A 12,512-nucleotide genomic window follows, 5' to 3' on the forward strand; every position below is an offset into this window, starting at 1 on the left:
AAAGTAATGCCATTTGAAGCTCATATTTGAATTTAGTATAGCGCCATGGAACCCGCAGCAAACAGAACAAAATATATTTTGATGATTGGTATACAAATAATACACAGCAGTGAGGGCATTAGTAAGAATTACCCACACAAGGTACCTTTGGAAAAGTCTAACACGCCCGAGGCGATAGCCGAGGGCGTGTTAGACTTTTTCAAAGGTACCGAGTGTGGGTAATTTTATAATGCCTGAACAAAATGATGTGTATTATTTGTTTTATAAAATTATGACTTGGATCCTTGTATTTGATCAATCACCCTCATATCAAACTCAAATGCTTGAATTCACAAAGGAGGTTTAAATCTAAACCCGATTGTTTAAATCCTCATTTACATAACCCATGGTTTAAAATAAGCGTAAATTGAGGCGTAACTTGCCTTGCGCCCGTCTAATATTGGACCTCTGACTCTTGTGTCGCACTTTTGATAGCAACAACAAGCTAGATGTGTTAATGACCGGTCATTACCCAAATTACGTGTTAGGCAAAATAAATGCCTGGTCACGTGTACGCTTTCAACCAATCATTTGATTAGGATTTACGTCATCTTTTTATAATACTCTTTAAAGCGTGCTCTTACCCAGGGATATTCCCACTTGTCTGGCATGGAGATGATATCTCTGTTGAATAGATGTTTCCATTCCACATTTCTACCGCTCTTTCTACTCTCCGGTGGGTTAGGTGTGGCTTTGTCTCCTCCTAACCAGCTCTCTACGATGTAATGATAGAACTGCTTGCTCCATAGCAGACCTCCATAACACTGACGGGCCATGCTACGCTCTTCTGGATTGCAGTTGGCTGGAATGACCTAGGATGAAGGTAAAATTGATGGTATTAAAACTAAAATGAAACTAATTCCAGTTGCCACCATTATAAAGCTATTACAGAGTATTTGCTTGGCAGTAGGAATTCAACAGTGAAGAAACTGCCATGAATAAGGAGCAGAATAGATAATCATGATGAGGAAAGAGTACAAAAGCACTATACAGAGTAAACTGATATGAAAGATCACACATGTAGTAGGATTTTTAGTTTCTGGAAGGCATGTCCCATCAGCAGGCTGATGTATTACCACTACAATGTGCAGAAGGTATCATTTTAAACTATGGTATGCAATATTGAGAAATTGCAAATTTAATGCACATATTGAAAAGCGCTATACAAACAAAAGTCTGATTATCCATACTTGTCATTCCAATGCCTTTCAATTTTTAATGGCCTTGTCAATTCTGTAGAAAGAAGGGGGTATTAACACTGAGAGATAGAGAGGGAATAGACAATTCCTGACAAGCTAAAAACCAAGAAGCCATAGCGTACAATAAAAATCATTTCCTACCTGATTATAAAACTGATCAGTCTCTTTGATTCTGGCCTCAAACACAGCATCAAAGGCCTCCTCTCCAAAGTATGTCCCAGGATCCTCACTCTCTGCAAAGAACCTGCTCCGTACAACAGCTTTCTCTCCTGCAGGTACCTCTAGTACATAGTGAGGGGCACACTTGGTTCCACGACAACGCACATCTACTGCTTCTTTTACACCTACAGATTTGAGATTTAGTCAATGGTATGAATTGGATGTTTTCTGTTTAGGGTTCCAACACCCTTATACTTCATTAAAACTACCAAACTGATGTCAAAGCAACTACCGGTAATTCTTTTATTGTTAATATTAATCATTTGGTCTTAATTATCCAAGGTAGCCACATCGGTATTAAAGAGATTGGGTATCTCTGTCTCAGATTCTAAACAAAATCCTGGATTTAGCTCATTCTGCAATCGTAATTATAAACCGTTAGGTCAGTCAGGAATCCCATGACTTTTACAAGCTGATCGTCTGTCTAATTATCAAGATATTTATGATTGGAATTCAAAATTTTAAACAACTTTTTCCCCAACGTTTTTTTTGTTTAAACACTGGTCTATTGGGGAAAATGAGTACCGGTATGGTAAAACCGGTCATTCAAAGATTTTTACTTTTTTGAGGCACTTCATGATAATTTGAAGCACAATTTTTTTTAGGGCTTCAATATCCGCCATATCACAGACAATGATAATATGTAGGGTCATGAATCTCATATTTGTCAAACTGGAAACATTGTTAAACAATGCCTTTAAAGCCTCTCTAAAGTGTTGGGAACCCCCAAATTTGATGGCAAAATTTGAATTCTTTTGAATAATGAAGTGGAAGAGGGCAACATTTAACACTAACTTCTGCAAGGATTTTCAAAATAATTGTGTTTGAAGAAAAATATTGATGAAAGAGTACACAATTTGGGTTTTCTGTTGTATGCAGAATACTCAATTTTTCATTTCTTTCATTAAATGGATAGTTGAGTTCTGTTTTCAGACCGCAAATGCCTTCAAAGTGCATGGTTATTGCTCTTGGTCTTATTCTTATCTATGACATTTCTAGTGCCCTTTTAGAACCTAAAATTGCTATGAAGGTAATTTTAGACCCCAAAATGTGTAAAAATTTAGCCAATACGATCATACCAATTCAGCTCCACTTTTAAAAAAACATGGTGACCGTTAATTAATTATTTAATTAAAAATAACAATATATGGGCCGGCTGGCTGTGCGTAACATAACCAACACAAAAATGCCAACAAAAAAGCCAACATTTGGCATTGGCAGAAATACGACGTATAAGGCGCTATTTCGTTTTATCAACGTTTTTGTCAAATGATCTAATATTTGTGGTGGTACACAAGTATTAGAAATCATTATATTTATGGATATTTCAGCCATCCCTGAACCCATTTTGATCAAACAAAGATTGATTTTGTCATTTAAATTGTATGTTCTTTCAAATTTAACACTCATTTTTTCATTATCTCACACAAACTCTGCAACAGAACTCAACTATCCCTTTAACAATATTTGTTTTAAAACCCTTGTGAGGTTTAAATGACACTATCTTTCACATCATTATAACTTTGTAGTTAAATTTTGAGATTTGGGGGAAAATTTTGGGCTCCCAACACTTTAGTGGATCTTTAATACTGCTTTCCCTGTGTGCCCCGCCACTATTACTACCCCAGGACTACCAGGTACCGGGCAAATGTTCAAAGTACCAGATAGCTGGTAATATAGCTGGCAATTTCTAACTCATGGAATTAAAATAAACAGCTTATAAATAAATAAACGAAAGAATGAATAAATAAACGAAAGAATGAATAAATAAACGAAAGAATGAATAAACAAACAAAACATCATGATGACACCCCCCCCCCCCCCCTCCACTTCTTCTAGTCTCAAGCATCTTCTTCATTTAGACACACTTTACTGATTTCTTCGTTAAGGCCGGCTCACATTGTGGCGACAAACGACGGAATCGCAACAAAAAATGTTGCCGACGGATGCGACTGATGATTTTGGCCGTCTGCGGTCGCTAGCGGATTCGTCAGAGACAATTGAAGGCAACACACGATGATTGGTGGGAAATTCAATATTGCAATTCGCAGCTTAACGTACATGTAGCTTGCGTTGCCCTTCTCTTCGTCATAGTGTGAGCCGGCCTTTACAAAATCTTTTTATTAAAACAAATTTTAAAAATAAGTACAAAAAATTAACATATAAAGTACATGTAGTACTTTGAACATGATAAACTCTTAATATTTCTAGGACTATCTTACCATCTATAACGTATGCATTGAAGCCATCTTTGGCAAAGGTTGTGTAATGTTCTACATCGTAGAGTTTCTTCATGTTGGTCTCGTTTTCTGTGAAGAGTATCTCTGGCTTCTCTCCATCTGGTCCCACATCATACACGAATACAAACTTGCCTAGATATTAAACCAAAAAAAATGAACCGACGGTGACCAGAGAGGAAAATTTGATGAGCAAATATATGAAGACAAAAAAGGGCGGATTCTGCACTACCCATATGTACCATTTGAGAAACATCTATTTAGCTGCAGATTAAATACAGACTGTCATGCAAACAATTCTTGCTATCGCCACTATGGTATTCGGCCGTAGAGGGCAGCACTGGCCATGGGTATATGTGTCGAAGGTATGTAATACTTATGTAAAAATATATAACCTTGTATTTGATATTTGAACGCAAAAATAAAATCAATCAAACAAAACAAACAAATGCTGAACAAAGGAAATTTACTATGGATGATGAAAATGATGATAATCAGTCAAATTCAGGGTCTCCCTAGATTTTAAAGGGATCCGGTAACTTTGTCTTAGATCCTTTTTAAAAAATCCTTGATTTAGGCTCATGCTGCAATGATAATTACATGTATTTACTTTTAGGTCAGTCAGGAACCCCATGACCTTTACAAGCTGATCGCCTGTCTGATCATCAAGATATTTATGATTGAAAATCAAAATCAAATTTTGTGTTTGCCAAACGGTTTTCATAACTGTAGTCTATTGGGGAAAACGGGTATGGTAAAAACTGGTCACTCAAAGGTTTTTACTTTTTGAGGCACTTCTTGATCATTTTGAAGCGCCATTTTTTTTAGAGCTGCAATTTAACACCATATCACAGAAACTGATAACACGTAGGGCCGTGCATCTCAGATTTAACATTGTTAAACGATCCCTTTTATGGAAGATATAATGGATTAGAGTCTTGAGAAACACTTTTTGTCAACCACTTTTGTTCAAGCAAGTTCATCATTCAGACATTCAGTGGTAACATACCCAATGTTTCCTGTTAACACTCTGTCTTGTCATTCTTCATGCAAACTTTATATCTCTGCATACCTAACCCCAAAACAATTCCTCCGGCACAATTTAGTCCAGCCATTCATGGGTTAATTACCTAGTGTTTCGTGTGAGCACAACGTCTTGCCGTTCTTCATTAGCGTCATTTTAGGTTTCATGGTACAGCCCTCGTGTGAACAGCCCCATATCCATGTATTACGATACCACAGTGTGGGTAGCACATGGATGGTCGCAGTCTCAGGACCACGGTTGTATACCGTGATACGACTCAGCATGTCGTTTGGTGTGTTCTTCGCATACTCGGCAACTACGTCCCAGTACTTACTCTCGTTGAATACACCTGGATAAAACAATGATACATTATTTTACTTAGGATTGCACAATCATAAAGGTTATTTCCAGTTCCTATATATAGACAAAATATATATAAGTACAAAATAAAAATGTAATCATACAGTGCATGTACATGTATCTGATATAAAATGACTTACCAGTAGCCATAATCCCCATGTATCATGAAACAATGTAAATATGAACATATTGTAAAATAATATGCTATTTCCCTTTTAATATCTATATTTATGATGAAGATGAATAACAGATATATGACAAGGGTCTGCATCACTTTTAGGAAAAATTATCCCAAAATTCAATGGTACAGAATACAGAACGTCAAAAATCGGTGTCACACGAAAGCCGACATACTTACAGATGTTTCTAAAATTGAAACCTTAAGTCTAGTACGTCCTACTCACCTGTATCTTCTAGTTCATACTCTGGATCCTGGACACTTCTTTTCTTGGCCTCTCCTGCAAGATCAGCATATGGGTATTCCCCCTGAGGGTACTTATAGAGCGCCTTCATGTAGCTATGGGTGGGAGAAGAGTCAAGATAGTAGTAACACTCCTTGCAGTCTTCACCATGGTTACCTTCAGGACCTAGAGGGAGAAGGGTTGCAAGACAAAATGATAAAGGTTATGATGGGAGAGGGTACGAGACAGAGTACATGTACATGTAGGAGATGGGGGGAGGCAGGAGGGTGTAGATATTGGAGTGTGGCATTGGGGTGTAGGATGGCTGGGAGGAAGTACATGTACATACAAGGAGATGGGGGGAGGCAGGAGGGTGTAGATATTGGAGTGTGGCATTGGGGTGTAGGATGGGTGGGAGGAAGTACATCTACATGTAGGAGATGGGGAGAGGCAGGAGGGTGTAGATATTGGAGTGTGGCATTGGGGTGTAGGATGGGTGGGAGGAGGTACATCTACATGTAGGAGATGGGGAGAGGCAGGAGGGTGTAGATATTGGAGTGTGGCATTGGGGTGTAGGATGGGTGGGAGGAGGTACATCTACATGTAGGAGATGGGGAGAGGCAGGAGGGTGTAGATATTGGAGTGTGGCATTGGGGTGTAGGATGGGTGGGAGGAGGTACATCTACATGTAGGAGATGGGGAGAGGCAGGAGGGTGTAGATATTGGAGTGTGGCATTGGGGTGTAGGATGGGTGGGAGGAAGTACATGTACATACAAGGAGATGGGGAGAGGCAGGAGGGTGTAGATATTAGAGTGTGGCATTGGGGTGTAGGATGGGTGGGAGGAAGTACATGTACATACAAGGAGATGGGGAGAGGCAGGAGGGTGTAGATATTAGAGTGTGGCATTGGGGTGTAGGATGGGTGGGAGGAAGTACATGTACATACAAGGAGATGGGAGAGGCAAGAGGGTGTAGATATTGGAGTGTGGCATTGGGGTGTAGGATGGGTGGGAGGAAGTACATGTACATACAAGGAGATGGGGAGAGGCAAGAGGGTGTAGATATTGGGCATATGTTATGAAGGGCAAGGATATTGGATGTGGTGTGAGAAGGTCAGAAATAGGAGTGTGTCAGGAGAGAGTTTGGTATTGGTACGTACATTCACATGTAGCAGGAGGGAAAAGGACAATTTGGTTTGGTGGGAGGATATTGGGGTGTGGTGTGAAGGGGGATGATGTTGGGGTGTGGTGTGAAGGGAGATGATGTTGGGGTGTGGTGTGAAGGGGGATGATATAGGGTGAGATGGGGGTGGTAGGATATTGAGGTGTGGCAGAAAACAGTGTCGTATTGGGGGTATGGCATGTAGGATATAACATGTGGAGGGATGGCGTAGGATGTTAGAAGTAACAGGAGGGAGGGAACATATTAGGTTGCAGCAGGAAGGAGAATAACATTTGATTTTGATGTGGAGGGAGGGAGGGGTTAGAAAATTGGGTATGATGGGAGGGAGGATATTGGGACATTGTGAGAGGGAGAATAACATTGGGTGTAGTGGGAGGGGTATGGAGTTAGGGGTAATGGGAGGGGTATGGAGATAGAAATAAACAGGAGGGGTATGGAGACAGGGGTAACAGGAGGGGTATTGAGATAGGGGTGTATCAGGATGCAGGACAGTAAATGGTAAAGTCTACAAGTTCAAGTACAATGAATGAAGTGATTCATTACATACCATGTAACTAATGTCTGACCTCTTTTGATTGTAATGAAATATCAAGTAATTCATTTCATCTTGTAAGTCAAAGAACCTCTGTTGACATCTGATATGTGACATTATATCAGATACATCAATAATAAAGCACCTTCATAACTAACAATCAACAAGTTTCTTCATGTACATGTACATACAGTTATTTGGAGCACCAAATAGAAAGGGGGCCATAGTGGCCTATCATTAAATACCATCATAACTTTAATAGACGGTAGAGTTCTTCTTTCAAGATAATATCTTTACTATTCAGAGCAAAGCGAAGCCTACCACTCTCTAAAAGTGATGCCAACATGACTCACCTGTGAGACCATAGAGTCTTTCTTTCAAGATGGGATCTTTACCATTCCAGAGAGACAGAGCAAAACAAAGCCTACATTCTCTGTCTGTAATACCAAGCAATCCATCTTCGCCCCATCTGTAGGCACGGGATCGGGCATGGTCGTGAGGAAAATATTCCCAGCTGGACAGAATGGATATAAGATTAGAAGAAATATATTTAACCAAATAATAATGAGTAATGATACAATGTGATTATTTATGAAGCACAACTAGTATAAAATACACTCAACTGCACTTACGAAGCATCGTGTTATTACCGCTGCTTTAGCTAGTCAAGGTGCGCAAGCATTCAAAGGTTTTTTCCAAATGACATTAGTGCTGTGATGATAGGATTACAATCATGTACACTGTACCGTATGATCCAAAGTCTGCTGGTTATTTTTTACAATATCACCAAACCACTACTTTACATTTGAGGAAATAAAATCAGATATAATATTGCATGGTTTAAGTAGTGCCTATAGATTGTTATCTGCTGAGAAACCTCAAATACAATTTAATTATTTTTTGCTTCTGTAAAGGTACATGTACATATAGGTAGTGGAACAGTCCTCTTTCCTTTGCTCTCTAAACTTACACTACAAGAACTGCACAGAAATCAACCAATGACATATCCTAGATTAGATTTCTTATGACAATTATTAAACCTGCTGAGGATGATTTGGTTTTGATATATAACACATAGATTTCCCATAAACTCCAACCCAAGTATACTCGTTTCTCAACAGGATAACATTTTTTTACTAAAATAAAAGTTAACAAAGTTTTCAGAGTTAACACCCCCCCCCCCCCCCATTACATAGAATGAGCCAATACATGAACTCACAACCGTTGGTTTTAAAGTAATGATTCATGAACTGTATGTACACTATAGATAAGGAGACTAGATATGTAGTGATGTCGTGGTCGAGTGAATACGTCGCCGAACTGTCAATCACAGGGTCCTCTGTTCGAGTCCCGCCGTGGCACTAATGTCCTTTGGCGAGACATTGATCTACATTTGCCACACTCAACCCAGGTGATGTAAATGGGTACCTGGCAGGAATTATTTCCTTGAAATGCTGGAACGCTGTAAAAACGGCAGCTAGGCTAAAGTCGGGGTAAAAATAAATGCGCATCGGAATAGAATTATCTAGATAGACGGCGCGATAGGAATGCCTATTATTAGTATTATTATATTGATGCTCAGCTACATGTAAGTTCTTGATTAAATTGGATTTGATTGGATAGCATAGCATTTCATTAGAAATACTACATTTTGGACAACTATTGTTTGCTATATGCTAGAACTCAATCCAACCTTTGTAATAAGTTCAATTGTATGAAAGCTGAAAAACAAGATAAACAGAACAATGAAAGTTTGAAACAAATTGGACCCATAATAAGAAAGTTAAAAATGTTCAAATTTGAGTTCACTCTAATAAGTCTATGCGAATCTCATATTGGCAGTTTGCGATGTTGTATACATTTTCTGTGTTACAAATGACTCCACATAAAGTCTGTACTGGCTCTAACAGCCATGAAGCAAATACCCCGGTAAGCGATATTCTATTCAAAAGTTCTATGAAGTCGATGGACCAGACAATAGTCACAACTAAAAATTGTATTGTAAGTACACTTCAAGGCCATGTACACAGGGCAGTTCGTATGATGATACAAATTTGTACAGCTCTTCCTGTTCATATCCACCTTCCTGATTATTCACATGGTTGGTGTATTATTATGTCCTTCCATTTAAGAAAAATAGCTCAAACTGGTTTGGCAGGGCTTTAGTATGGCTGACTACTGTTTTATGCGTCACACCTTTGAGTATGATGCTGCGTATTGCTGCTATCAATACCCAGCCGCGTGTCTAGCAATACCCGGCAAATTTGAAGGTAGCAGTCACACTATTGCATATCTATCTTGTAGGTAGCTTGTATGCCGCTCATACAAAGACTGCCTACGGTTGCCTATGGTTGCATATGACCACGCTATAGCTTAATGTTGCTCATAGCGGTGGGATTCAATTTGCTCGTAGCCACGTTGCGCATATAGCTTGTTTCTTTGACTGCTGTGTGACAGCTGTGTGACGAGTCTAGTTCTACAAGTAAAATAAATGGTGGTGGGCATTCGGTACTACTAGGCAACTAATCGCAGTGAACGCAAGCTAAAGCGAGCGGCAACCAGCGACTGCAAGCTAAAACGAATGGCTTACAACCTAGAGTCACAGCGTTGCAAGCGGCAATCGCAACGGTTCTTGCTGCTGCGAATGGTGTGCGCGCAACAGGGCAACAATATGGGCAATCACGCGAACAACAACAAACTTTAGTGAGGTAAATCGTGTAGGAAACGCAGGCAGCAACACGCCCTCCAAAAAAGGAGGTGCCGATATGATTGCGTATACCTGCGCTAAGCCACTTGCTGTTTCTCACATTCACTGGTTGCCACTCCTATTCCCCCGTAGACGATTTGACCTTGCGTTTGCTTGCGATAGTTTAGACAAGTTTGAAACTAGCGAGCGACCAACGCAGGCCTACATCTATGCGCTAGTCTGCATATTGAGTACGTAGTGAGCATGTTTCATTGCGCTTTATTGGGTATGACTGCCTATGTCTGCATTTGGGCAATACTCAATGGTGTGACTGAGGCATAAGAAAAGTAGATTGTGTAGAACTAGAAGCACATTGTGGAAAGAGAAAGCAAACTGTAGATATGTCCATCTAAAAAAAAATCATGGTAATTAATGTGTCTATCGAAATTCCCACCCACCTCCATTTCTGTTTCTTTCTTATCCTTCAAAATTGAGTTCTAAGGGCTTCATTCAAGTAGTATGTGATAAAATATCTTTTCATAATGAACTTAACAGTCAACAACAACTTCAGGCAAAATTGTTACTTAAATCATGTATTCAGATAAAAAAATATCTATTGGAATTAGGGGTTTCCCCCAATCCACCCCTCCCCCCCCCCCACTTCTTTTCTGCATCATTGTGAGTCTAAAAATGCAGTAGAATTATCAGTCATCACACAGACTGGTCCCTCTGTTAATAAAGTTTGAGAGTCCACAAAAGAATTCACTTGGGGAGAGAGAAAAATTGGTTATTTTACTTCCTTGTTTGTAAAAGAATGATTTCCTTTCTTTTTCTTTTTCTGTATCGTAACTTCCTCTTTTAAACACATCCTGATAAGTTTCGGTATGCATGTTTTGGTGAAATGGTGCAATTAGCTGGTAGCCTATACATGGTTGAAATAGACTCTCCATGAATCAAGACAATTTATTAAAAAAATGATCATTATTTGTGTCTTCATGGGTTTTTTTAATTCAAATTGGGATTTTTTTTTAAATTTTTAATCAATGATATACAAATAAACTATTCTTATATTTGAGATTGGCTATCCTGTATTAACTGTAAAGTTATGTACATGTACATATATCATTGAAGGGCAGAAGATAGCAACTTTGATTTTAAGGAATTAACATGCTGTTCAAAATTGAAATCTGATAATAAAAATAATAAAAACAAAAACAATCTTATTTGTAGTCTATATACGTGGAGTGCTTAATACAGCTACAATGCTTCTAAGCACTGTAACAGGTACTTCCCAGGTCATTGGATTCAGGGTTGCCTGTACACAAGGTATGCACTTTCTCTACTCCCTGGGGAGCATTCCAGGCAGCCGTCATTTTACGCTCAAACTGCTAAGCTATAGCAAACTGCACCCATATGACATAAGTTTATTTTGAGATAATCAAATTGGTTATAATTTATAGCCTATAGTGGTGGGTGTGGTGTGATCTTGATGGCCCAATGCACTTAATATTGCAAATTTGCATAATGAACGATATTTAAGAATAAGCTATTTTGTTTGAAAACATCCCCAAAACAAAACTATACCAAATGGACTTCCAAATTTTAAAAATATTGAAAAAAAGATGAAGTTCTATTAGTAATTAAAGTTATATAAAACGGTATTATTTATTAAAATTGTTTTCTTTTTTTATATTGCATGTCATGATCAAGCAAGAGGGATATTTGGGGAATTATAAAGTAGTGGAAGAAATATACATAATCATCTGAATGAAATCTGATAAAAGATGGAAAAGTTGTGCATTTTTAAAGTTTTAATCACTATAGTTTTAGGCTCTTCAAAGTGGCTGACTCAAGGATGTCTCTGTGATGTAGTGGTGGACAACTTTCCCATTTGTACCAAAAAACAAAATGACTAAAATTCTAAAAGTTATGAGAGCAGGGGCAGGAAGACTATTTCTTATTGCATATGAAAACGATTGCAAAAAAATCAGATTCTTGAAAGGACTCACCACGGTTCACAGGAGAATGAGGTTATATGAGGTTCAACTTCATACCAACTATTACTTTGTGATCAATTTAGGTGACACAGAAGCCCTCAAAATTCTTGGGACTAGAGATGTCACGTGTCATTTTATATGGTTGTGATTCGTGAACACTTATACAAAAACGACAAAAAGTCACAGTGGGCTTTGAATGTGTTTGCATTACTGATGGTCCTAGGTTTAAGCTATGACCAGAATATGCCAGTTTCTTAATGTATTCACAGACCTTTAAATCGCATTACGTAATCAGAGTGTTGGACAAACAAAGAACTTGCGGAGCATAGCAGCCTACACTGTGTGTGCATACAATACATGTGTTCGCTATATTTGAGGTGTACTCTGCTATTGTACCCTGTGATTGTAGCCTATTGTTTGCTTTCACTATTTTGAGAGAGAGAGAAGAAAAGGAGGCAGTTTCAACTTTCAAACTTGAATAATAAATATCTTTGAGATGTGATTTTTTTCTTCATACATTTGATCTTTAAAATCGCTGAGTTTTAGGGAAGAATAATGGGTAAGCATTGCTGTTTAACGGAACGTGCAATAGCGATTCACATCTTGCAGCCAAACCTATTCGGCCAAGTCTGCGG

The 12,512-nt window shown here is 38.6% G+C and overlaps 1 protein-coding gene across 1 annotated transcript in view; it reads right to left on the minus strand.

The window, feature by feature from the left end:
- Positions 1–12,512, minus strand: part of LOC579636 (uncharacterized protein YMR196W) — a 46,568-nt gene that overhangs the window by 29,471 nt on the left and 4,585 nt on the right. Inside the window, exons 2-7 of the mRNA XM_779741.5 lie at positions 7,548–7,708; positions 5,483–5,665; positions 4,825–5,067; positions 3,680–3,829; positions 1,380–1,582; positions 624–851 (exon numbers count right to left, since the gene is read on the minus strand). Coding sequence (XP_784834.3) covers positions 624–851; positions 1,380–1,582; positions 3,680–3,829; positions 4,825–5,067; positions 5,483–5,665; positions 7,548–7,708 — 1,168 coding nt within the window. The remainder of the gene's footprint in view (positions 1–623; positions 852–1,379; positions 1,583–3,679; positions 3,830–4,824; positions 5,068–5,482; positions 5,666–7,547; positions 7,709–12,512) is intronic.

This window comes from Strongylocentrotus purpuratus, unplaced genomic scaffold, assembly GCF_000002235.5.
Source record: "Strongylocentrotus purpuratus isolate Spur 01 unplaced genomic scaffold, Spur_5.0 spur5_scaffold_2, whole genome shotgun sequence".
NCBI classification, from domain to species: Eukaryota; Metazoa; Echinodermata; class Echinoidea; order Camarodonta; family Strongylocentrotidae; genus Strongylocentrotus; species Strongylocentrotus purpuratus.